The following is a 27087-nucleotide window of genomic DNA, read 5'->3' on the forward strand; positions in this document are numbered from 1 at the left end:
TTTTTTTTTATTTTGACAAAGATGTATCTCAACATTGATGAAAATCGCGATTTATGTATCTAAGCTATCAGCGTTAGATGCACCTAGTTATTCATTCAAATGATGACAGGTTGGATGTTATCGGAATTTAAGGATTTCCCGAAAGATACTTTGTGAAAAGTGCGTTTGAAAAAAAAAAGTATCTCACCGAAAAAAAAATAAAATAAATTACAAAAAAGATACTCGATAAATTTTCAAGTGAAAGTGTAGTTTTTCTTGATATTTTCCTTTCGTTTATCTTCTTCTTAACTTCTTGTTCGATTTTAACCGAAATTGTAGATAAATCAAATTTTTACAAAATTTTTGTGTTTGTTCAAAAAAAAAGAAGATACAAACAAAAAATGTTTCTTGTTAAACTAATGAGTGAGTCTTTCTAACAAGACTTCAAAAAGTATCTATCTATTTTAATTTATTTTAAGTGTGAGTGAGTGTGTATTTAAAAAGATTTATCTGTGCATTTTTTCTTTAAATATAAAAATAAATAAATATCAATTAACAACTAATTAATAAATTTATTTATCAAAAAAAAAAAATCACTATTTTATTTTTGTGCGAAAATAAAACATGGTTACGTGCAAAGTGGATTCAACTGTTGCCGTACCAAAATTTAATATTAATAAATTTGTTGCATCGAATAGTAGTATTGGAAGTAGTAGTGCAGTTGGTTGTATTGGTGGTGCTAATACAAATGTAAATGGTGATCGCGAACGCGATCATCGTCGTCCATCAAGAAAACCATCATCGTCGAATAGCAATTCATCGGGATTTCGTTTATTAGACGGTGATCAATTGGAAACAGCATCAAGTGTTAGCAGAAATTCAATTTATAAATTAAAAATCGATCTAATGTTTGACGATACGAGGTGAGTTTTTTATTTTTTTTTATTTTTATTAAAAAAAAAATACTACTTAGAAGATATTGTTTTTTTTTTTCTTCAAGTCGATAAATAGAAGGTGTGTAAATATAAACAAAAAGATAGAAAGGTCATTTTGTGACATTTGAAAAGTAGTTGATCTTTTCAAATTGAAGTTAATAAGTAAGAAATTAGTTTGCTTGTAGTTTGAATAAATGAAATCCTAAAAAAAAAAAGAAAATAATTTGCGTTCATTTTGAAAATTCTGTACTTTTGGTAGTTTGAAGCTCCGATCCCGATAAGATATACAAAAATACATATTTTAAATTCATAAAAGCCAACAAAAACTGGAAAAATCTCAAACACTCAAAATCAAAAACAAGGAATTACTGTTGAGTTTTATGTTAATTGAGGAGTGGCTTTTCAAAAGGGGATAAAGAACCTTTTGTAATTTCTCAGAAAACCGAAAGAAACTGAAATCAAATAGATATTCATAACTACGATTTTTGTGGGATAAATTTGCTGTTTTTATTTAAAAGTTCGGAGACCGTTTTAAGCTTCATTTTGTGTTTTGAAATTTTTTTTATAAACAGTTTTATTGTTCTATTTATGCTGAATAAAAAAAGTTTTAATTCATCAAAATTAGTTAGCCATTGTGGAAGTTGTGATTTTTTTACTCGAGAAAGAAATTTCAATTTTTTGGGACAATGAAAGAAATGAAAAATTAATTTCTCTGTTCATAATAATGGTAGAAAATTTTTTATGGTCTTAATTTTTAGAAAAAAATATTATTCTTTATAATTACGTTTCAAAAATTTTTAAATCGATTTTGGTTGCTCAGATACACATACATATATTTTAAATACTGTTCATTTTTTCTTGCCCAAAAAAAAAGTGTCAATGCTTTTGACCGGACCTGCCTATCTTTATGAATCCGAATCTAAAGTCAATTTTGCCCAAACACTCTCAAAATTTTAATAAAATTTCAAAAAATCATGAAAATTGGGGTTTTTGCAGTAAATTGAAATTTCTTTCTCGAGTAAAAAAAACCATAACTTCCACAAATTCTAACTATTTTTAAAGAGTAAAAGCTTTATCGATTCAGCAGAACAATAAAACTGTTTATAAAAAATAATTTCCAAAACACAAAATGTAGCTTAAAACGGTCTCCGAACTCTAAAAAAAAACTGTGAAAAATATTTTCAGAAAGAACAAGTACTCCTCTATTTAGAACTGTAAACAAATCTGAAATTGACCAAAAAATGGCTGAGTAAAAAATCGTTAAAATCTGAAAACATTGAAAACCGGTTTTTTGACGATAACTTGAAATTTTGAAGGTCTACGAAAAATTTCAAGTGCCGAAATATGATGTACTCAGTAATACCTACAACCTCTGCTAGGTCATTTCCAAAGTAATTGACATGATTTTTATTTTGTAACACAGTGTAATTTCTTTTGAATGGCATTTGCAATTTTTTTTTTGATATAAAAAAAAAAAAATAATGTAAGTTAAAAATATTCTAATTTTAAAATTCAAACGAATAAAGAATTGTTATTTTATATATGTATGTAGACGTAATAATAAAGCGCCCCTGAAGATGCTGAGAAACTCCAGCGAAACGTCGCGTCGGGACAAAAATTTATGTTTTAATTTTTTATTTACATAAACAAATCAATTTGACCAAAAAAGCCCAATTAAACTACTTAAATTATAAAATTACAAAGAATTGGTCACAAACACAAACTTAATATAAAAAACAGTATTTTTTTTTTAACCTGTCCAACGATTAGTTTTTTTAATTCTTAAAAATTTTTTAATGTAGAAAATAGCAAACTTCGTTTAGAGGTTAAAGCCATGATGGTTTTGTTATTTAAAAATAATTTTTTTATATTTTTTAATTTGTTTTAATAAAATTAAATCTCATATGACTTTTTACATAAAAAGGTTTTATTTTCTCAATTTTTAATTTGAAAGTCATTTATTTCAAGAACTGCTTCTTGGAAAAAAGTCTATATTTGAAACAATTAAAAAATCATTTTTTTTTTAAGTAACTGCTGTCAAGTTATTTTACGAAACCTTCAATGGAATATACTTAAGATTTTAATCTGCATTAAATACATTAAATAAAATACTACACTCATAGACACCTTTTGACGACACGCGACGATAGAATTTTTGTAATGACTGAATGTCAAAAAATACGTTTTTTGCCCTAGATCCAGATTTTTGGGATGTAATTAATTGTAATTGAAATAAAAATATTTAATGCACAAATTTCGCATTGAAGTTTTTTTAAACGCAGATTTTTTTTTTAATGCCGAGTATTTTTATTTGCAATTAAAATTTTATTTTCAATGCAAATATTTTTCACTTGCAACAACACTTTTTTAATGTAATTTTTTTTTTATTTGCAATTAATATTTTTTTAATGCATATATTTTTCAATTGCAATACGATTTTTTTAACAATTTTTTTTCAATTGCAATAAATATTATTTTTTTAATTTCAAATGCATTGTTTTTCAATTGATATTTTTACAACTCTTGTAGGTACTAATGATTTTATTGTAATTTAAAAGTTTTTTTATTTTGCTTTTACATACATATAATCTCCCTTTGAACGTGTAACTTGCATACAATTATTGTGAGAAAATTTCAATTTTCTCAAAAATAGATGTAGCGAATTTGATTAAATTTGATTCATAAAGCTGCGATTTTCTTAAAAAAAAAACTGTCAGTTTTCTAACTCCTACCGAATTTCTCGTCAATAAATTTTACACCTTGACATTGCACGTGCGACCCAGTCGTGCCTTATTTTGTCAACCAATTTCTTGGATGATACAAGGGGTATAAAAACAACATTATTCTTTTTACTTCAGTGCACTTATATTTACCTATGTAAAGCTGGGTCACTATGGCGTATGCGTAACTTTTTTTCTTTAACCGTTGACTTCCTTTCTACGTTTGTCTTTAACTTAAACATTAATGATGCATGTGTCAAAATATGACCTTAAATAACTCATAAATGCTCCCTTATTCCTTATTTTTTGCAAATACTTCAGTCACCATTACAAAGTATAAATAATATACAAGTATAGAATCAAGTTATTTTAAATTAAAATTAAGGAAATTGTCTTATGTGTAAGATCAGTCAAACCGACCAACCGTTTAATTTCCCATCATAAGAAATAATAACTGCTTATTGAGGTTAAGACGTCTTCTTGAAACATCAACTACATAAGATGAGTTGAAAGATTGAACGCATGTTATACTTCAACATCTTCATCGTAAACGGTTCGAATACCTTTTAACTAACCCATAATTAACCTTTCACGAACTTTCAACACTTTTGATTAATCTAAGCCTCCACCTACCAGTAATCAACTCTTATAGAAGTCAAACTACTTCCCAATCACTAACTCCCACTTTTGCCTCTTATTTAAAACTACCACGAGTCTTTTAACTATTACCATGAAGAATCACTAAAAAAAACCCTATTACACGATGTCGAATAGGTAATAAATTTATCCATCATTCAATTTATTGGAACGAATGAATGTGGGTTGCAACTTTGTCCGATATCCTGTCTTTTTTTTTTTTTAAACAAAACCAAATTAAACCATTTAACAAACCCCAATGGATGCAAAACCATGTTATTTTGCGGTATCTTCCTTTACAATCTTTATACCACAAGGAAGTGTGCCATTGCCATAATATACTTTTTTTTATAATAATAAAGAGATGCCTACTTCTATGTATTTAGAACACCATACAATTTACGGTATTATCATCATTGTGCGCCCCAACTAAATCAACCGACAACGACGGAAACTTGCATTTCCTGATCCAAAGTCCACAAACAAGTTGTGAAAAAAATTCTTTCGAAAATGATCCGCGTGTACCACACATCGACCATAGGATCGAACAAACTAACATGGAGGTCAATTAGTTTTTTTTTTTTTTTCATTCGTTCTATATCTTAAACGACTTATTTGATTTTGATTAAAAAAAAGAACAATTTTGCAGTTATTCATCCATTTTTTTTTGTCTGTTTATGTATGCAAATTAACGGATTTTGAAAACTTGTGATTCAACATCAAAATTCTAGAAAAAAAATTAAATTAAAAAAAAATCAATTTGATAAATAAATAAATCGATGAGATTACTCGTTGGTATCTATGACTAAGATAGAATAAACTTTTAATCGGCAATTTTGTATCCATTTCAACCAGTTTTTCAACTTTCGTGATCATTCTGATATTAATCCCTTACCCACCGCAATGCTAATTTCTAATTTAGACATTTTGATACAAAAAAAAAACTAACGATAGGCTGAAAAGATGCTGTACAGTAGGGCAAATTAAATAAAAACTTAAAATAATTTCAAATAATATTATACTGGATATTTTTTTTCAAGACTCTATTAATTAGAGAATCGATCATCACAAAAAAAAATGTCTACAGTAGACGGGATTAAAACATTTGAAAGGATAAAAAGCTTTTCTCATAACTTTTCAAGGAAAATTTCAAAGTGGATAGTTTTGATTTTACTTTTAATAAAATATACTAAATTGAAATAGCAAGACTTTTATTTTACTTTTTTTCCAATATTTTCATAAATACTGTCCCACTGTGAAAATGCAAAACATCATTATAAAAAACCAGTTGAATCTATGGCACACCGGACCTTGGCCAAGAGAATGTTCTTCTTTTTTCTTTTTTTTACTCTCAATCTCAATCTTTAGTGAGATTTATACATTTTCCAATACAGAATAATATTTTATCAATTTATGTTTTAAACATAAAATGTGTGTCATATGGAAATTAGGCACACTCTGAACAAAAAAAAAAAAAACGGGTTCCTTTTTATACATTTTGTAGGTTAATAAATTAGTTTTGTGATGATTTTTGCTAGCCAATAATTAATTTATGAAGAGATAACAAAATGATATAACGGCACAGGAAATAGGCTTCAAAATATTGAAGGGCAGTGAGTCAGTCAGTCAGTTAGCAGTGAATAAATATAAACAATAAATGAAGATATTAAATGGCCAATGACTTTTGAAATTTGAATGTTTTTTTTTTCTAGAGAAAAAAAAGTATTCATTTCTTGTTTTGAGTTGTGAGTTAAAAATAGTAGATAACTGTATAGGATTTTGATTGATTACTGACATACATAGATTTATCTTTGGCATAAAATTGATGAATAATTGATTTTTATCTTTATATATCATATTATATTGGATAGGGTGGTCCATAACATAGTATTCACTCAATATTTTTGTATAGTTTAGTTAGGTTATGAATTAAGTGGAGTAATCTAATATATTAGATTTTTTTTAATATTTTGTTTGTTTGGCAATTAAAATTTTCATTTTTTGCTACTAAGTTTCAAAAAAAAATTAAATAAATTGTTTTGTCCCAAAACTTTCGAAACGATTTTTTTTTTCGAAAACTGTGTTTTTTTGTCCATTTTTTTTTAAATTTTTTTTTTATTTGTCGATTTATAATTCCTTCAAAGGGGAATACCTCTTTTTTATAATAAAATAAAATGCACGACTGGGTCGCACGAGCTTGCTCTTAGAGTTAAAGTTGCTTAAATTTTTAAGACTTTTTATATAGAAATTTGGAAAAAAAATAAAATTCGTTGTTTAAAAAAAATAAAATAAAATCTGAAATCAAATTGCCCTCCAAAACAAGTATGCAGTTTTGATTGATATATTAAGATGCATTTTTAGAAAAAAAAATTTCAAAATCGTTAGAGCCATTTTTTAAAAAACTAATTTTTTATAAATAATTTTTTGGAAAAAAAGTTTTAAAATAAAATTGGTATGCCATTTTGTAGAAATCACTAATCAGCATCTAAAAACAAAATTTAAAAAAAATTCAATGTCCCGTTTTCGAAAATTTAATTTTTCAAACAAAAATTTTCAAAATTTTTTTTAAATCAAAAAATTATTTTTTAGAAAATTTTATTTATGGTTTATATTTAAATTATATAAATGCTTCTTCACAAAAAGTTTCATTGAAATCGAATAAGCAATTTTGGAGATAATTGGATTTGAAAAAAAACGGTTCTATGGCAGGTACCGTTAATAATGATTTTCCAAAAAAAAATATTTTCATTAGAAGATAGACCTTAGCTTAAAACTAACATTTGAATTTTTTAAACAAAATCGTTGCAGCCGTTTTCGAGATATTTTAATTTTACTAAAATCGGTGACAAGTACCGTTATTTTTAGTCCAAAAAAATTAATTCCAAAAACCCCTCTGGAGAGTCCCCAAATAACACTACATACATACCAAGTTTGACATTAATCGGTGTTTCATAGAATATACAAAAATTCATTTTAATTATTCAAGAATAGGTATAAGAGATAAATCATTTTGACAGAGCTCGAATTTTTGCCCGAACAATTTTTTTTTGCAAAAAGTTCTCTGAGAAGTGCTATCTTTTGTGAAAAACTACACAGTTTGAGTACTTAAACAGGAGGGTTAAAAATGTTGAAAAAATACTATTTTTGGCAGACCTGCTAACTACTTACTACGGCGCATAATCACACTCAAATTTTGATTAAAACAAACCCTCTAAAATTTTCAGTTGGCTTTTTGTTTAAAGTTGCTACTTCTATTTACTGTCGGATGTAATTTTCATAGCAAAACAAATGAATTTTAAACTCAAATCAATTTGATTTATTCCAATTTATTTGAAATGATAAAAAGCTATCACAAAAATCCCAAGATACCGTTTTTATAACTTCCACGGGTTTGGTCTACATTATTCCGATACCTATCTATTTGTTATGGTTATGTACGTCCTTGGCCCAAAACTCTCTTTAAAACTTTTCATTTGTATTGTTCCCAAAAAATGCAAATCTATTTCCCTTTTTTTTTTGTGTCCTCTTAATCCACCCAAGCCAAAGAAATAACATATGAAATTTTGAATAAATTTCTTAAATCAACGAAAGTCAACCAAAGAAAAGTGAACAAGAATTTAGAATTTATGCAAATGAATGCATCTAAATTTGTTCTCATGCATTTCAGATGCATCTTTGTTATATTTTCTTTATCTTTTGGGAGAGAAAGTGACCGTGGAACTTGTTTTCTTTAAAAGTAAAATCCCAATTTTATAAACCTTTTTTATTTTTGTTTTTTTTTTAGTTAGGAAATTGTTAATAATTTATATTTCAAACAAAGAATTTATTCAGATCGGAACAAATTTTGTGAAAAAGTAAAAGGGTTAACTTTACGTTATTTCTTCACTTTTATAGTCATCTTAAAAATATTGACAGTTAGATCTTAGTGTATCCCAGAAAACTCTCACATAATGGAGCAGTTAAAAAAGTAATAAACACTAAAATGAAACTGTTGTTTTTATTTTTATTTAAATGATTTTGTTCGATTTCATCTGAATATCTTAATACATACTATGTATCTGAAATTTGTTGTCACACAAAAAAAAAAGCTACTCTATGAGAATTATATCAATAATAAAAAAGACAAGGTCATATCATGACATGTTAATGAAATTGGTTCTTTTTCCGCAGACTTAAAATCAAAATATTTGAAATAATATTTTTTAATGTAAACAAAATCTTATTACTTACAAATTTTAGCAGCAAATTGACGAATATTTCACTTTTCTTTTAAGAAATCCAACATAATCCTCAAAAGCGTCCAGCTCTGGTGTGCTTAAATCAAAAAACTCTATTGCTCTTGAGTATTTGCAAAAAAGAATGTTGTCCAAAAAATTGTTAAATTGTTGATAATTTTCTATTTCAAATTAAAGAAATAAGAACAAAAATGATTGAATTTGACTACAATGATGAATCGATTTGAATTAAAAATAAAATAAATTGATATAGACGACTACTTTAATTTTAGAAAATTCAAAACATTGTTTTTTGTTAAAGTGGAAGGATTAAGTGGAAGGAAAACAAGTCAAGTTAAAAGACTGAAGTGGTTAAGTTCAAACTTGCTGGTTACCAGAACCGAAATTGAACTTTTTAAGAACCCAAATTAATGATACCTGCTATTTGACAAAAATGGAAGAGCTTTTTTTCTACAAAACGCACATAAAGTCCTTCTTTTGATACCATTATCACGGTATTTGGACCTTTATTTAGGGTACCTGTCATAGAACCTGAAATTCTCCTAAATGACATAATCGATTTAAAATTTTTATACAAAAGCGTCTGATTAGCCATAATATTAAAATGACTTACCTAACATTTAGTGTTGAATACAAAGAATTTTTTTTTTTTTTTTTTTTTGACAAATTATTTTTGTTTTTAAACAGGTAAAAAGACCAAAACAGTAGATTTTGAAAATCCATATTTTACCGTATATAGCCGTATTCAATTTTTGTGACCATTATGTATCTTTTTTTCTCCTTTACATTTTTAATATCCAAAATGCCCAAAGGATAAAAATGGAACATTTAGTAAAAACATCAAAAAAAAAATCGTTTTTTTTTCTCTTTTTTGAACAGTTTTTCTTAAGTTTTTTACAATACCTACTTTAACTTTAATTTTTTTAAAAGGATACATATCGATAGCAATTATAATTATCTACAAAAAATTACTTAATAAAAATTTTCAAATTCTGCTTGCTTTTCAAGTTATAGACAAAAATTTAAAAAGTAGCAGAAAAGGTCGATAATTTGATCGTTACAAAAATGGTCATCTTTAGGTATAATTCATCCATAGATTTTGAAGAAAATTATCTTTTTATTTTTGCTAGGAAGTGTTTTATACATACAAAATTTAAAACTATGAATATTCGGAAGATTTTAATTTTTTCTTTCAGTAATAAAGGTTTTTTTCCAAAAATGTAATTTTCAGGCGCCGCGCCGGCTTTTCTGTTCAGATTTGTTGTTAATTACTCAAGATATAGCCCGAATACTAAGTAGGCTAAAAAAAAAACAGCGACAAAAAACTTTGAAAATCATTTCTCAAAAACCTATCCATAGACATTTTTTTAGATTAAGTTTTCGAGTTTTCTGGGCTCAAATCTATACGAAAAGTATAATGGCACTTGGTGCCCAAAAAATGTTTATGTTTTTGTAAATTAGTGTAATGTAACCCGCTTATTTCTATATGAAGGAGTTGTCTCAGATTTATGTTTTTGGTATGAAATTAAAGAGAATAAAAAGCTTATTCTTACTCAATTGAAAATCTAAAAATGCAATTTTGTGATTTAAGACATTATTTCCTAATAACAAAGAATTTTCTTTGAAATTTAGTTTTTATTAATTTTTTCATGTTTATTTATTATAAAAATAAATTTAATAAAATGTCACACCCGTTACATTACGAGTTATTATAAAAATACAACATTCTAAAAATGTCCATAATAATATAATCTTCTTTTCAGATTGAATACGACTTTTCATTCCAAAAATTTCCAATATGGCTTCTAAAATTCACCGAAGTAGACTGAATCGATTTTTTAACGTCACACCCGTTACACAGATTTTTAAGAGATTATTACGTCCCAAGAAAAGTTAACAAAATGTATCACAAGATCAAAAGATCACGATCTTTAACTTACTTTAAAGTATACAAATACTTCAGGTGTGACAACAATAAATCGACCCTCAAATTATCATTGCTAAAAGAATATTCTAACTATTTTATATCAGTTCTTAATCTTTCATAAAAAAAAAATCAAGAAAGGGAATTAATGAGATTGTCGTGTGCCTCATCTAACTAATGTGATATATAAAGAATTAACCAAAGAGAAGCTCTAAATTCATTCATCAAAACAACAAAAATATTTAGCACCTCAAAACATCTAAACATGCGTTATAGAGCGAAACAAACAAAATAAATAAAAAATTAGAATTTAAATTGACACATTCCCCTAATTTGATAATATTGTCAGCAGAATATAAAAAATCGACAGAACACAAAATGATCTTGTTTAACCATAATTAACTATTTTATATGTTCTTATTCATATTGATGTTCCTTGTTTCTTGTAGAACATGGCTGGATTTTATATAATAAAACAAATAAAGTGTCGAAGAATTGAATGTCGCAAGAAACTTAAAGTCTGCAAATAAGGTTAAACTATTATAAGAAGTCTGAGATGAGACACAATTTTTAGCAATAAAAAGAGTTTTTTTTGCAAAATAATGACAGATAAATTGGCGCCCGGGCCAGGTCCTGTCAAACTGTTTGTTTTTCTAACGTTTTTATTTCGTTGGTACACATCTTTTCATTTTATAAATTGATGAAATTTAGTCCAGCCCTGTTTATAACAAACTCAAACCAACAAATCAAAAAAAAAAAACTACAAGCGTGCCTAATGGCAGCCATTAGGAGCAGGGATGGGACTTTGCTGCAATTGCAGTAGATCTACTGCATTTTCTTCAAGAAACAAATCTACTGCCTTTAAATAAAATCTACTGCACTTTTTGTTTTACAAAAAAAAAATTATCAGCCTATTGTGAGTTTCATGTGAACAGGATTTCACCCGAAAAAATGGAAAATTACTTTTATTTCTATTATGAGTTCCATGAGGAAAGTTGTTGACGTTCAGAAAACTCCTCGTATTTTGTTCAGGTAATGTGCGAGGCAGTGTTGCCAGAGCCGGCTATTTATCGCCAAACAAGCTCCTTGAATATTTCACCCGCTACTTAAAATTTTTATTTCCGATTTATCGGAATTTGGCCCTTTTACTATTAAACTTGGCGACTTAAGGCTCCTTTGAAATCAAAGCATTTTACAACAAAAATCCATTAAAGATGTGAACAGAGATAACCAATTTGCATACACTTTTCATTATTAACTACTACTAATTTAATTTCATGCCCGTCAATGAGCATAAAAACCAGAATATACAAATAGGTATCAAATAGGTATGAAAAAAAAATTGTACTTGAGGTCTGATATCCAAAATTTTTCTGAAAATTAAAAAAAATCAAAAATCTCATAGCAAAACAAAACTATATGCGTTTTGTATGCCATATAATTTATTTTTTATTTATTTATTATTTATTAAATTAATACAATCATATAAACTTACAACTATTGTTTACAAAATAAAAGGCTATTTTTGGCTCCAAGATTTTTCAAAATCGGCTCCTTGCTTCTTAAATATTCTGGCAACACTCTGCGAGGTTAAAATTTAGTGGCGAACAAAAAACTAGTTTTGCCGTTATTAAAATTGCATGCGAACAAAAATGTTTCGTGTGGAAAATTTCCACGTGAATCTCATGTAAAAATACTATCAGCATATTATTTATTTTATTTGTTTGATCGTTATTCTGAATGCAGTCAATCTCATTCTAATACGTAACGTGTGTTTTTACGTATAATTAATACAAAAATGCATAAATTTTTGTTTTGGTCCGTTTTTGTTATATTTTCTAAAAAGAAATGAATGTTTAGTTTTTGTTATTTTTTATGAAATTCTAAAAATATAAAAATCTACTGCGATAAAAATGAATCTACTGCGTTTTTTGTTCAAATCTACTTCTACATTTTTTTCAAAAAGTCCCATCCCTGATTAGGAGTTACGTTCTTGTCTCAACCGCAACTTATGTATGTTCTATCTTGTTAGATTCTATCTTTAAGTTTTTTTTGCTTGTATCTCTTTTTTTATTTCACTATTTTATCAATTTCTTTGTTTTGTTAACATTTTCCATTCAATGTTGTTCTTTTTTCTACATTTTTTTTATTAGATCAATTCGGAGCAACCGCTTGGATGATCCTCGCGGTTCGCATCGTACACGTTCCATCATCATGTATGGCCGTAGTGAGTTGGCTAGCACTGCGGGTGAGAGTGCAAGATCAATTTTGATGGAAGAGCCTAGTGAACCAGTGAAGACAGCCATTACAGAAACCATGAAAAAGGACGTTCGGAGAATAAGTAATAGCGTTCAGGCACAAATTGAACGTATGTTTACCGATGTGGCTAAAGATGCTACATGTAGCTTTGCTGTCACGTGTCTTGGATCGTTGCCACTTAAAGACAAAGTAACGAGTTTGCAAGGATTGCAAGAACCTCTCAGGGATTTATATTTGAGATCGATTGCTAAAGATGTAAGTTGGAATTTAAAAAAATACACATTTATTAAGTTTTGAAAAAATTTATTAAGATATTTGCAAACAAACCACAAAAAATTAAAACAAACAATGCAAAATTAATGATTAATATATTCAAAGACTATGAGAGAGATGTTATTCAATTGAATTCAATATTATTCAATATTCAAATTTCTTTCTCTTCATCAAAGAAAATACAAAAAAAATTACTGAATCATTTTTAAACAAAAAAAAAAAATTATTTCTTATTTTCCCGTTAATTCTTCTATTTAATTGGTGGTTTTTTTCTTTGAATTTTTTCGATTGAATATTATTTTTAAAAAAACTGAAATCATAACTTTTGAAAGATTAAGATAAGGTTGCGTGTTGTGGTTTTGCCTATTGAATGCAAATTGGAATTTCTAGAATTCAGTGAAAAATTACTGGCAAAAACATGACTAATTCAATTTCTACTTTACGCGGAGAAAGAAAGTACACCTTAAAATAAGATGATGCCCACCTTAAAACAATAGAATTTCTGCTTTACAGGTGGAATCCACTTAAATTCTGTAAATTTTATTTGAATTTCATTTCATTTTATTAAGAAATTTCATCTTAAAAAACCGACTAAAAATACAAATTTTTAAAATTACTTTAGTTTCAGTTTAACATACTAATTTTCAACGATGAGATGGTTTGATGGTAAAGCAATTGCCTAATGAACCAACAGTACAGTGTTAGGTTCAATCCTCAGTGGCTACTAGGTTTTTTTTTAACAAAACGTTTCCACATAAAAATAAGATGATTTTCCGCTTAAATTAAGTGGATTTCTTTTAACTTTGCGCATTCAATAAATTAAAAGAAATTTGTCCGCTTAATTTAAGACGGAGAGCCCTCTTGTAAACAAACCATTCAGAAATCCGCTTTATTTAATGTGGAATCCGCTTCTTTTAAGTGGTCTTTTTCTCCGAGTATGTTAGTGTCATTTTATTTATTTTCTCTGTCGTAGTTTGCTCAAAACTGCCAATAACTTTAAATTCGGGTTCATAGCCTGAAGTTAAAAAGCAAAGAGGTAAATGAAAAGCTTAGAAAAAGAATGTGCTTCTTTTTTTCTCATTTTCAATGCATTAAAAATGCAAAGTAACTGATATGTACAACATGTTTAATATTAAAAATAACATTGAAAGTAGGTGTATAAACAATATTCACACCGAAAGTCAAAAATTTAAAAAAAAAAAAAACAAATTTCAAAAATGTACTAAACAAATGAAAACAAGTTTGCATTTTTTAACCATTGTTCATTTTTTTTTTCTCACATTTTACATTATAACTTAACAGATCAACGGTTAATCTTTTTTTATTTTTTTTATACTTTATATGTATATGACTAAAGTTTATTATTTTTTGTCGATTGAATAAGTGACAAATTTGTGTTCCGAATACACTCTCGACTATGCAATTTTATACCTTTTATTTTTGTTCTTTGTTCTTTTTTTTTTCAATTAAATGAAATAATAAGAGTAGCTACGTTTTTACTATTAGGTATCTAGTTTCACAAAAAAAAAATTCCTGCCTTTTTCGCGGAAAGCTGACATTTTCATCTGATTTAATGCATTAAAAATGTGAAAAAAAAATTGCATTATGCATTGTTAAGAGATATTTTTCGATGTGTTAGGGCTGCTAAGTAAAATTTGATTTGTTGTTGTAATCATGTAAATCACACGCGATTAACAACAACAAAGATAAATTAAGTATCGATGTCAAATGATCTGATATGTCACATTTTTTTATGAAAGTGCTGCCAATTATGCCAAATAACTCCTTTATTATTTTCAAGTATTTAAATGATTTTATCAACTTTCATTTTACTTGAGGAAAACAAATTGCTATTCAAATTCTACATAGTTATTGGTAAAAATCGTTAAAATTCGAAAATAATTTAAACTCCTCACAAACATTTTTCCTATTACTACGAGAGAAGCCATTTACAACAAGTATGGGTGCACCAAGTATTGATACTGCATGTTGTCTATTTACAGCAATTGATATAATTTTAATTGTCACGCTACTCCAGCTACTGGTTACTCTCGTTTTTATTTTTTTGCCTAACAAGTCTTGATACATTTAGCTAGATGATTCATGAAGATATACAAAGACACACGATCGGCAAACTTACAAACTTCACAAAAGACTGGCAAATCCGCAAAGTGAAAAGAGAAATATGGTCAGTCTTTTGTAGTAGTTCGATGTGGTTTTAAATCCCTGAAATATTTACTCTAAAAACTTGATTTAAGTTAGTAAAAAAAAAAACATGCAATTTAATGAAATTTTCAATCTATCGTAACAAAGCTGACAAACTGGCTTCATTTATATATTTTTAAACAAGCAACACAAATGTCTTCAGTCATTATTTACACTGAAATGAATGTCATTTTGACAGTTTGAAAAAGTAGTGAAAAGTTTGGAAATTTCGCATTTCGCACTAAATTGCACAAGTTCCAATTTATTTTAAGGAATTCGATTTTTTTCGAAATTAAAAAAAAAAATAATCCAAAATTATGAAACCTATTTTGCAAAATATACATAAATTCTTTTTTAATTTTGTAAACTTTGCGTGTCTAAGCCAATTTATTTAGCAAATTACACACTGGCCATTGATCCAGTCTTTGTGCTATTGCTGGTTTAGAAAACAACAAAAAGAAGGGACCATTGAAGTATATTTATGGAAACATTGTATAGAATTGGAATGTTTTATTACACAAAAAAAAAAAGAAACAATAGCAGGAGGTTTTTTGTTGCAGATGCAACACTTTAAGCTCTCTGACTTGACGTGCGATGGAGTTAAGTATGTTTAACTTCGTTTACATCGCGTGTACTGAGTATATTAATTTGTTCACGGGTTGCTTTTGTTTTTTTTTTTTTGTTGTTTTTTTTTCCTATTACAATATTTAAAGAATCTATTACATGTTTCGTGTTGCAGAAATTCACTTAAAATTCAAGTAATGGGTAATTGGATGTAGTGGCATAATCACAGATGGATTAATGAATTGAAGTATGGAATTTTACTTTTGAAATACATATTTGTTATTGATTTTTGTTTTTGTTAGGCTTGTAAAGCTTTTAGTTTACAACATACCTTGGCATCACTTTAATTGTTTGTGGGACCAATTTTACAAAAAAAATGGACTTAAAACAGAAATCAGACATCAACGACAATCATACGCCTTACTTTTCTGAGTTAGAAATTCATTCTTTAAATTTCACTTTCTTAATTTCTTAATTTAAAGCTGCAATTAAATTTTAAAAAAACTTTCAAATCGCACACAAAAAATTCTTCTTAGAGCCAATTTTTCAATCTTCTAATAAACAGTCAGTTAACTGTTCGACGAATAAAGTTATTAGGCTCATAAACAATCAGATAAAAACATTGAATTTTTCAATCAAGAATAATTTATTCTACAGAATAACAAAAAAAATTGTCAAATTCAAAAATATTTAAAATTAAACGTCATTTTTATTCATGATTGTTTTTGTTTTCTTGTTTTGCACTGTATTTTTTTCAAAATTCTTTCAAAACAGCTTTGACAACTGACACAATATTTTTATTGAGATTATTCCTTAGAATAATTTTATTCGTCTCTGAAAGAAGCAGATAGATTTATTCTTAGGAATAAGCTATATCTGCCTGTTGAAAAATTGATTTTTTCTCTATCCTTAGGAATAAGTACTAACTGACTTTTTAACTGCCTATTGAAAAATTGGCCCTTAAAAAAATAAAAAAATTATTTTTTTTTTAATTATCAGCAACATCTTTTTCAAAGGTTTCAGCCTGCAAACGAGTTAATTTCTTAAGACTTTTTAGAAATATTTTTTTGAAAAATTGTTTTTTATGAATACAAATTTTCAAACATTTTTCAAAAAATAATTTGATTATTATTTTTTGCCATGCAAAAACTAAATTGCAAACAAATTCGTTCACTCGTTTTCAAAAATAAACATTTTTTGATATTTTTTAAAACTCCAATAAATACTAATTATAATTAGTTTTTTTTGAAAAAAAAGATTAAATATTTAACCGCTTCAATACAAAATTTTTCGTTGAATTCTGTTAGTTCTTAGTATTTTTTCGAATTTTAAATCGTTAGTTGCTAGGACTAAGGGCCATTTTGTTCACTATTGCTCAACTTCTAGCAAACTCTCAAGTTGACGAACTTGAGAGTTGACTTTAACTCGAGAGTTAAAACAAAAGTTGAGAATTGATTTTGTTCACTATTTTTTTCTTAACTCTCGAGTTTATAAAACAAAAGTTGGCTAATTTTCAGTTTTAAAAATATCCCTAGGATATTTGTGACAGCAAACAAAATACTGCCAGTTAATTGTCATTTATATCGAATTTTTTTTATATTTTGTGCATTTTTTGTGTTTAAAATATGAAATTTGTGTTAACAATCGGTATTTAACTTTATTTTGTTTCATTTTACTTGAATTTTTAAGCAAACAATAATTGTCTTTTTTGTAAAAGTTTAAATGTGCCGTTTGACAACCGAAACTCGGAAGTTATATATATTTTTATATGTGTGTAAATACAAAACGGCGGAAAATGTGAATGATTCATTTGATGAATTATAATTGTCTTCGGCAGGAAACTAGTGTTTTGATATTTGGCTGACGGCCCATCTGGTCATGCCCTTAAAGATTTAAGTTAATTAAACAAAATGTTTTTGTAATTCTTTTTCTCGATGAATCAATAAATCTAATCTAATCTAATCTAATCTAATCTAATCTAATCTAATCTAATCTAATCTAATCTAATATTTAATAAAAAGTGCAACCATGAGTGATGTTCACCTTGATATTTGATTATTTAATAAATCTTTCAACTTCTAAGAGCCATTTCCGTTCGTTTAACGTCTATTTTGTCGATAAATAATTTTGTTTACCACGATAAATTGTTTAAAACAAGAGTTTATAATAAAACATGAAACTTTGCTATAAAAATCTCAAGTTTTCTTGCCCAACTTCTACTTTTTCCGGAAGTTAAGAAAACCGAAAGTTTATTAACTCTCGAGTTAAAAATCGAAAGTTGAAAACGTCAACTTTTCGTGAACAAAACCAAATTCAGAAGTTTAAGATAAAAATCCTCAAGTTATGTTTAACTTCTAGTGAACAAAATCGCCCTAAGAAGTGTTTGAAAAATAATCAAAATCGATTCTAGGTTCTAGTTTGAAAAAAAATTTAAGAAAACAGCATTTTTACAACAAAAAAAAATTACCACTCTAACATCTTATTTTTTTAATACAATAGCTTTAGAAAACTCTTTTATGGGCTAAATATTAAGTACAAAAAAAAAATTCGTTCAAACTGGTAAGGGACTTCCGGTCGAAAAATTGCAGAAATTCTATTTTAACAATATTTTTTTTCATGTAAAAAAGATGTTCGATCTTTAATTTAGGTACAGCTTTCAAAACAAAGTTCAAAAACTGTCAAAGTACTGTTCTTTTATAGACCTTTTAGTTAACTGTTTTTTTTTTTAAGTTAGCACAAGTGTTCAGTGTATAATATCACTTCTTGTGATACCCTTATTCGTCCTACGGGCGTGGCGGGATCTTAGATTTATTAGTCTAAGAGCTGATCAAACCATCAGTTCCTTTTTCATTCTCGAAAAAAACAATGTTAATATCACTTTTCAGTTTGTTTAGGAGTTTACCTGAAGAAAAATTAATTTTTAAAATCTTTAGAGATTCGACCCATTCTTAACAAAAAACTATTTTTTTTTTCGGAGGTAAATAACTATATTCAACAAATTTTGACATAAAATAAAACCAAAGTTTCAAAAAAAATTCAGTTCTTGTTGTCAAAAAATTGATTATTTAAACAAAAAATTTGGATTTTTTTAAGTCAAAAAGTAAAAAGAAATAGTTAAACAATAAAAAAATCTATGAGGTACGACCTCGTCAGTTTACATACAAAAAAAATAAACCAAATCGTTTAAAGCCGTTTTAGAGAAATTAAGCTTTATCATATTGAATTGATTAATGGTTACTTGACAATACCGTTAATTTTGGTAAAAGAAAATTTGATCTTCCCTCTTAGAACGCATATCGGTTCTATGGTTTTGGGTGCAGCTCGAGATACAGAAAGACATTCACATACACAGAAATCAATCACTCACTTTTTTTCGAATTCCTTATCGTTGTATTGCTTACATATGATTGCTTTCTAAATAACTTAACCAATTTTTATCAGTTTTTTTCGACTCAAGTCTAACTCTGCGAGAAATTATGACCATTTTTTTAAAGATTGGAAAATGATATACATATATTAATTGTTTAGACAAAAAATGATACGCATACGCCACAGTGACCAGTAAATCGTCCGATTTGTTATTATAATGACTTGCCAGGTTAATTTCTAAATAAAATTGAACTAATCGGAAGACTTAAGAATATATTTATGATTTTGTTTTTAATCTTATTAGATTCAAAGATAGAATCTGCCTCGCACAGTCAAATTAGGTTTTGATATCACAAAAAATTATTAACCGGGTTTTCTTTGCATTTTCCTGTTCATCAAAGTCTCCCTTCTTCAATTTTTCTAATCATTTTATTAAACTGTTTCAGAATAAAACCTACTTTTAAGCCGTTTACTTAAACAATACCTACCTAAATTTTATGTGTTTACATTTTACAAATAAATGAGTAGGTACTTCAATGTAGACTCTCTTGCAATGAAGAAGTCTCGTACTTATTGAAGCACCCATCCATTTAAAATAAAATATATATATTGTCTCAGCGGGCCATTTAAGCCAGCCATTCGAGTATGAAAAGCTTGTTATTGTAATTTCAAGTTATTTTAATGAAATAAAGCTGTTTATGACCAAAGATTTATAGTCATCATTAAACTAACGGAACATAACGCATAACAAACATGTTATGAGAGAAATACAACTGAAAAAAATATAAATCAATTACAATTAAGTTAACAATTTATTTGACAGACAATATTTGTTGCTTACACACAAGTCAAGTGGATATCTTGTGTTTATACACAAGTATAATGAAAAAAAGTTAACTGTATTTTTGATCAAATATTTGTGTAACGAAAATAAGCAATCAGAAAGTGCTTAAAGTCAATTTTAATACACTGATGAAATTCAGAATGAAGGTGTTAGATAAATTAGGTATAAAGGATTTATAAAGTCCTTAAAAATATTTTTGGTGAAAGGGTGTTTTTTTGATGGGTTGAGTTTTGTGCGAGAAACAGCTGACATAATTTTTTTGAATTTTTTAAACTTGGTGAAAAAGTTTTGTTACCGACTTCCAAAAAGGAGGAGGTATTCAATTCGACTGTATTTTTTGTGTTTGTTACCTTATAACTTTGGACTGAGTAAACCAATTTTGATAATTCTTTTTGTATTGGAAAGCTGGTGGCTGCCATATGATTAGAAAAACCATTAAACCCAGTTTTAGCCATGGAAGTCGGTTTTGTTTTTTGATAAAAATGATTATTTGTTATAAGAACTAAGAATCTACAGAATCTTTAAAATTATCTTGATAGAAAGGGTGTTTTTTTTTTTTTGAGAATGATGAAATTCGGAATAAGTAAAACAAACAAAAACTGGGACAAAAACGTTACACTAATGAAAACTGATACAAATGTTTCATTAATAACAGCAACCAAAAATCTAGGCAGTCTATACAAATATTTTAGGTTAAAGGGTGTTTTTTTTTTTTCTTGTGCCAAATAAGGAAAATTCGCGATATGTCCGATAAAATCAATGGTAAAAAGGTACCCTTACGAAATTTATTAAAAATATTATCTTTCCTATAGGAATCACGAAAAAATTAAGTCTATGTATACATTTTTGTCATGGGAAAGGGTGTTTTTTTTTCTGTGAAGAGAAAATGTGGGTATATTTTAAAAATTTAAGCAATAATAGTGGTATTATGTTACTTTTGAGATTAGAAACAAGAATCTAATCTGAAATTTGGTAAAAAAAACATTGCATTTGGGATAAAAAGCACAAATACTCTTTATTCTTTTCATAAAAAAAAAGTATGTGAAAGGGTGTTTTTTTTTTCGAAGAGACAGTAAAATCTGTAATTGGTCCAAAAAAGCTAATGATTCGTGTTAAATGTCTAAACTTGAGTGTAAAATTCAATTTTTCATCGAAACCAAAAATAAAATGAATCATATGCTTTTTTGGATAAATTACAGATTTTAATGTCTCTTCGAAAAAAACACCCTTTTATCTAAATTTTTTTATAGATTTTTTTGATCCTTGGTTCTTGTCATAAGCTTTTTGCCAAGTTTCATGAATGTAAAAATTTTCAGAATTTATGGAATGAGTTATCCTATTATATGATTACTCATGATTCTTGATGATTCTTCTTCCAGATGTTTTAACAGGTTTTCAACATTTGTTTTTTTCTAGAAATCAAACTCGGGTTACTTAGACATTTGTGCAACAGGACTCCGAGTCAAGCCTGGCAGCAATAACAACACCGATTGCAACATTACACCTTTTCACAACATTGCAGTTTGGTCAGCAGTGAAATTTGTCGTTTCGGAAAAGGAAGGGGGAGCAGCTTTTCTGCCTTTGATCACCGATCCGGAAAATATTGACAAATCAACATTATTCCAACCTTTATCGTAAGTTCCCTTCAATCCTTCCCAAAATGTCTTCTCTGACAATTTGTCTTCTTTTTCTTTAAAGTTCCTCTGAACAACGTAAAATCGCCTCCAGTTTGCATGCACCAATTTTCGCAGTCGTAATGCGATCATCTGGAGTCCCGAAAGTTCTCGAATGCCATGGTTTCGTTTGTAAGAGCACTGAAGATGCAATTGTCATTGCTGCCACACTTTATCAGAGTCTGATGGCACATGTTAGTGCGAGTAGCCATCGCAGTACAAAACGAAGAACTCCGCGAAATCAAAATGGCGTCAGTTGTATTAGCATTGCCAGTAGTTCGGCACTGACAGGATCGAACTATCTGTCACGATCGGCAGTCACAAGCATCTCGGTGGGACGAAAGAATTCGGTTCGAAGCTCGTATCGTGGAGGACCAATGGTGCCATCGCGAACAGGACGAAAAAAACGCACTACCCCGGGAAACTCTTTGACTGGCAGCACAGATATTATCAACGAGAGCATCGAAACAACGACTGAGGAACGCAAGCGAAAGTCTCACAAAACCCGCCGAGCTCCACCGATTCCCACAAACATCATTGTCCAGCAAAAAGAAATCATTAATAGTCGAATTACTCAAAAGGACATAATTCTAACCAAGCATCGTGCTTTGTCAGAAAATTCAGACCTCTGTGATTCATCATATTCTGGGGGTCCTAAAAATTTCGTCTTGGAACGACGTAATAATAACAAACATCATTCAAACCATACAAATGACAGTATCTATCGACAAACAAATCCAACACCAGGCGGTGGTGGAACTGTTGGTCGAGGTTTTGAAACAAACGGCGACATCCTAACTCGAGTGGCAATACCTAGATCCGGTAGCTTCCTGAATACGGGAGGGCTTACACGGTATAAATCTCGTGCTGCTCGCCGTCACTCTGGTGGTAAAATTGGCGGAGGTGGTGGGTAAGTTATTATTGTTGCCAATTTTGTTTTGGTTTTTTTTTATCTATATTTTGTACCTAAATAAATTGAACAGATTTTTAAATTATATTAGATCACCTCTGGGATTCAGTGAACTCTTTAACGAGTTTCGTTTGCATGAGAATCTACATTCATTGGATGATATATTGAATGCCATAATCGATGCGGATGGGATGTCGTTTAATGACTTGAAGCCGATTTACAAAGAATTTCTTCTTAAATTGGCTGTAACGTTGACAAAAGATGAACTATATCAACGTTCGAAGAATATAATGCGTAGGCAGAAGAAGAAAAAGCTAAAGAGACGAAATAGTAATGTAACTCCACAGGTAGGTTAATACACTTAAGTCATCGTCAATAACTTAAAGTAATTTTCATCTACGTAATATAATTTTAAATTGCGTAACGCAATCTTCACTAAACGAATGTATAAGTCATTGTAAAGATGTTAAATAGTTTTTACCTCCGTACAGAAATCCTTTAATACGTAACGTAATTTTAACTAACGTAATCTTGTATTGATTTTTTTTAACTTATTAATTTTACGTTATCTATCAACGAGTTCAAGCCGATTTCTCTAGCAAATCAAATCAAGTTAATTAAAGGAAATCGATTACGTTACGTAATCCTGTATACTTTATTTTTTTTACACTTGACATCCCTGCGGATTCTAAAAATATCGTGATGAGTCTTTTCCTAGAAAATTCATTTCGATTAAACAAAGTTTCTAATTCGATTCAAATTCGCTCATTATCCATTCGTTAAAAAGTTATTACGTAACGTACTGTATGGTCCATTATTTTATTTTACAATATCTTCAATTACGTAACGTAAACAGTAAAAATCAAAAATCAAATGTATTTGTTTTTTATTAACTCTTTTAATTAATTACTTATACATTTCTCATTAAAAAAATGATTTTTCCGGAAACGTACTTTTCAATAACATATTACGTAACGGTCAAAAATAAAGTTGAAAATAGCTGTTTTTATCGATTTGTACGGAAATTTTAACAAATTTAACTACGCATTAAGCTCATCAATAGTAATATTTATAAAACAAAGGAAATTATACTCATCTATTTCTGTAACGTAACGTAACGCAATCTTAAATTGCAATGAGAAGAATTTTAACTACTACTACTTTGATGTTTTTACATCAATCAATCATCAACACTGTCACAAGAAAATTTCTACGTACCATTACGTTTAATTGCGTTAATTTTCCACAAATATATGTTACGTGCTTAAGGAGTTAAATCAACAAGCTACACCTTCTAGCTTTAACAAGCTCAAATGGTCGGAGAACAGTGCAAACCTATATAAAAGTCTCCTGTCCCGGCACTTCCAATCTCTGCCTCAACAATCCATTGTCTCTTCTGAAAAGATATGTGAAAGCATAGAACAGGTTGTAAAGGCTGCAGCCCCTTTTGCTGTGAAGAGTACTCACACTTTTGTAGCTAAAAATGTATGGTTTGACAAGGATTGTAAAAATCTTCGGAAACTTTCGTTTGTTTACCTAAAACTGTTTAGAACTACCAATTCCCAGTTTTTCAAAAACATCTACCTTCGTGTTAATAACGACTTTAAAAAAATGCTTTTAAGTAAAAAAATTATTTATTTAAAAAACGTGGCTAAGAAATTAGAAAACTGCACTAACTCAAAACAATTTTGGGACACTGTACGCGAGCTTGGTGGGCGCAATCAGGGTATGAAGTTCTCTTTAGAAGCTGAGACGCTAGCAGCTCATTTTAAAACTCTGCTCTCAGCTGATGAAGACCTTCATACCTTTCAATACGCACTGCCTGACACTAGAGTCAACGAGCTGGATATGGATTTCTCTTTGTCTGAACTGGAAGTAACGCTCCAAAAGATGAAAAATAACAAGGCTCCTGGTGTAGACGGCATACCAGTCGAGTTTTATAAAAACAGCACCACTGATTTTAAAAACTACCTCGTTTCTTTCTTCAATAAATTGTATAGTGATCGATGTGTTCCCAACAGTTTCAATGAATCTGTTATTTTTGCCATCTTTAAGAAAGGTGACGTTAACGCATAAGAAAATGAAGAAAAAATATGCCAACGTAACGTTCGCATCCACAAAATTTTTCATTATTTCCAAGAACACATTTTTTTAACAACGTTACGTTATTTTCAATTAATCTTATTGAGATTTGTAACATATTTAATTTGGTCTAAAGTTCGTATATATTTTAATCTAGAAAACAAAAATCTTTTATTAGTAACGTTTTAATAACAAAATTTGTTAAGCTTATTTGCTCTAATGATGAGTAAATCTGTATTTACTCTTACGTTTCATTACGTTACGAGACTTCAAAAAACTGATTTTAATGAAGTTTGACTATTATTTTTTTCCATGAATTGTTTGGTTTCCAACGGAACTACAAACAACTGAAAAAAAAATATTAAATAGCTTAAATTTAGGAATTGAAAAGAAAATCAGTAAACGTAACGTAATATTATGTGCAAAACAATTTCCATTCATCTTCGAATAAACTTTTTAATGGTTTGAAAAAGAGTTTCTTATAAAATCACTTGCTCATAGAGTAACACTTCACTTTTATTAATTTTTTTTTAACGTAATGACGTAACGTAATGTTATAATAATGCAGATTTTTAAAAACTTAAATTAAGAAAATATAAATTAAGAAAAATATGTTACTGGATGAAAAGTACTCAACTCAAAATTACGTAACATAACGTTAACCTAAAACAAAAATAATTTTTCTTTTTTTATTTTTAAATAGAAAAAACCTAAAACTTTGTTTTTTGGTGCCAAAAGCCTCAAAAAGGTTTTTCAGTTCGGCCAGTTTCGCGCATGCCGCGGAAAACCTCCAAAACCGCCTCGGAATAAAGACAATATACATCATCAATGCCAGTCTCCACCTCCGCCTTTAATGACCAAAGGCATGTCAGCCAATTTACCCAAATCAACTGCTGCCCACCTTCAGCAACAGCAACAACAATTTTTACAAAATCGTAGTCGTGTTGCAACAAGTGGTTCCGATGTTTCGGTGCAACGTAACGAACACGCGTTTAATGGCATCAATCGAAACAGTTCAAGTGGGTAAGTGTTTGGTGAATTTTGAAGACTTTCTTTCATTCTTTTTAAATTTCCCTTAAATAAGTTTTAAAATGTTTTCATTTCATTCTAATAGATACGTATCATGTTCAGAATGCAGCTATGACTCTGAAGCATGCACCTGCGTATCAGCAGATCGTTGCTACTGCAGTCTCGGCGCCGATCACAATCAATTAAATGAAAAACTACGAAAAAAAAACTCACAAACTATCAACAGTAGCGGAACTTTCATAAAAGCCCATCGGGCCCATTCAAAAAACTGCAACATGAAACCATCATTGCCAACATCACAAACTATCCCAACGATAAATCGTCAATCATTGATATCATGCAAGTCCGAAGACAAATGCTATTGTTCGATGGTTGAGACGACAAATGGCGAAGAGGACACCGCCCACTCAGACACAACAACTTGGTGTGACACTGACAGTTGTGTCAGTGCCAGCAAATGCTACTGTCAACGTCCCCATCAACGACGCATCGAAAGTCCCCATCGACGGCCATCGAAACAAAGTTTGACAACTACGACAACAACAACGCCAACGCAGTTACGCAACAAGCCCTGCGAAAAACTCGCCTTAGACTATGAACTATTTACAATCAATGGCAATGGCAAATCAGTGCAACCGCATGAGGCACTTAGCGTTAAGAAAAGCGTTGAAGCTGCCGCACTTTTTGCCGATGTCAAACTTAGCCAAACCACCGATATTAAGAGTTTATGTGGCAATGGAGGTGGTAGTGGTTCGTCTAATAAAACATCGGTAGCCAGTTCGACTCGCCGACAATCGAAGAGGCGTGATCGAGACTCGATCTCAAGCTCAACTGATCGTCACAAACAACGAACACCCGGATCGATATCTTCTTCGGGTGGAGGTGGTGTTGGTAATGGCGGTGGTGGTGGATTGGAAGGATCATCTTCACAAAAGTCCTATTCTGCCGATGATCTTCTGACCAAATTGAGTGCTATCGATAAGTGCGGCTCGAACGGTACCTATAGCATTAGTGATAAATTGAAAGAAAATTCCTCATTGGGTCATTATCAGTCGATGAGAGCTGTAAGTGCCTCACTCGAAGACACTCTTGGTTATTTACCATGATGTTGATTTATTGCTCTAGAATTTTTTATACAAGCAAGAAAAAAAGTATCTATAAGAAGTAGAAACGTGTATCTGACAGATACTAACATCAGACATGGATAGAAAATTTTCTCTCTTCGACTTAAGAATGACATTCCTTGTTTTGGTCATTTCATGTTTTTTTTTCTTCTTTTAATGAAGACGATCATGATGATGATTGTGAACAAGAAGAAAAGATACTCATTCATGTCACTGCACTTTATAATAAGATACTTTTTGTTATTAATTATTTTTTTTTTTGTTTAAGTCTTTTTGTTTTTGTTTTGCAATCGATTTGTTGCCTTAAAATAATGAATAAATGATGA

The 27087-nt window shown here is 29.1% G+C and overlaps 1 protein-coding gene across 1 annotated transcript; it reads left to right on the plus strand.

Moving 5' to 3' along the window:
* Positions 1-583: 583 nt before the first annotated feature.
* LOC129918342 (uncharacterized) lies at positions 584-26882 on the plus strand. The gene is made up of 7 exons (XM_055998816.1): positions 584-902; positions 12583-12943; positions 21360-21577; positions 21642-22526; positions 22618-22873; positions 25312-25631; positions 25723-26882. Exons 1-7 carry the CDS (start codon positions 604-606, stop codon positions 26741-26743), a joined length of 3360 nt encoding a protein of 1119 aa, XP_055854791.1. The 5' UTR covers positions 584-603; the 3' UTR covers positions 26744-26882.
* Positions 26883-27087: the final 205 nt, after the last annotated feature.

Source organism: Episyrphus balteatus, chromosome 4 (genome assembly GCF_945859705.1).
Source record: "Episyrphus balteatus chromosome 4, idEpiBalt1.1, whole genome shotgun sequence".
NCBI classification, from domain to species: Eukaryota; Metazoa; Arthropoda; class Insecta; order Diptera; family Syrphidae; genus Episyrphus; species Episyrphus balteatus.

Coding starts and splice junctions, on each gene's coding strand:
- LOC129918342 (XM_055998816.1), top strand. CDS start 604: ATGGTTACGTGCAAAGTGGATTCAACTGTTGCCGTACCAAAATTTAAT. Junction 21,578..21,641: donor ACATTATTCCAACCTTTATC/GTAAGTTCCCTT, acceptor TTTTCTTTAAAG/TTCCTCTGAACAACGTAAAA. Junction 25,632..25,722: donor AATCGAAACAGTTCAAGTGG/GTAAGTGTTTGG, acceptor TCATTCTAATAG/ATACGTATCATGTTCAGAAT.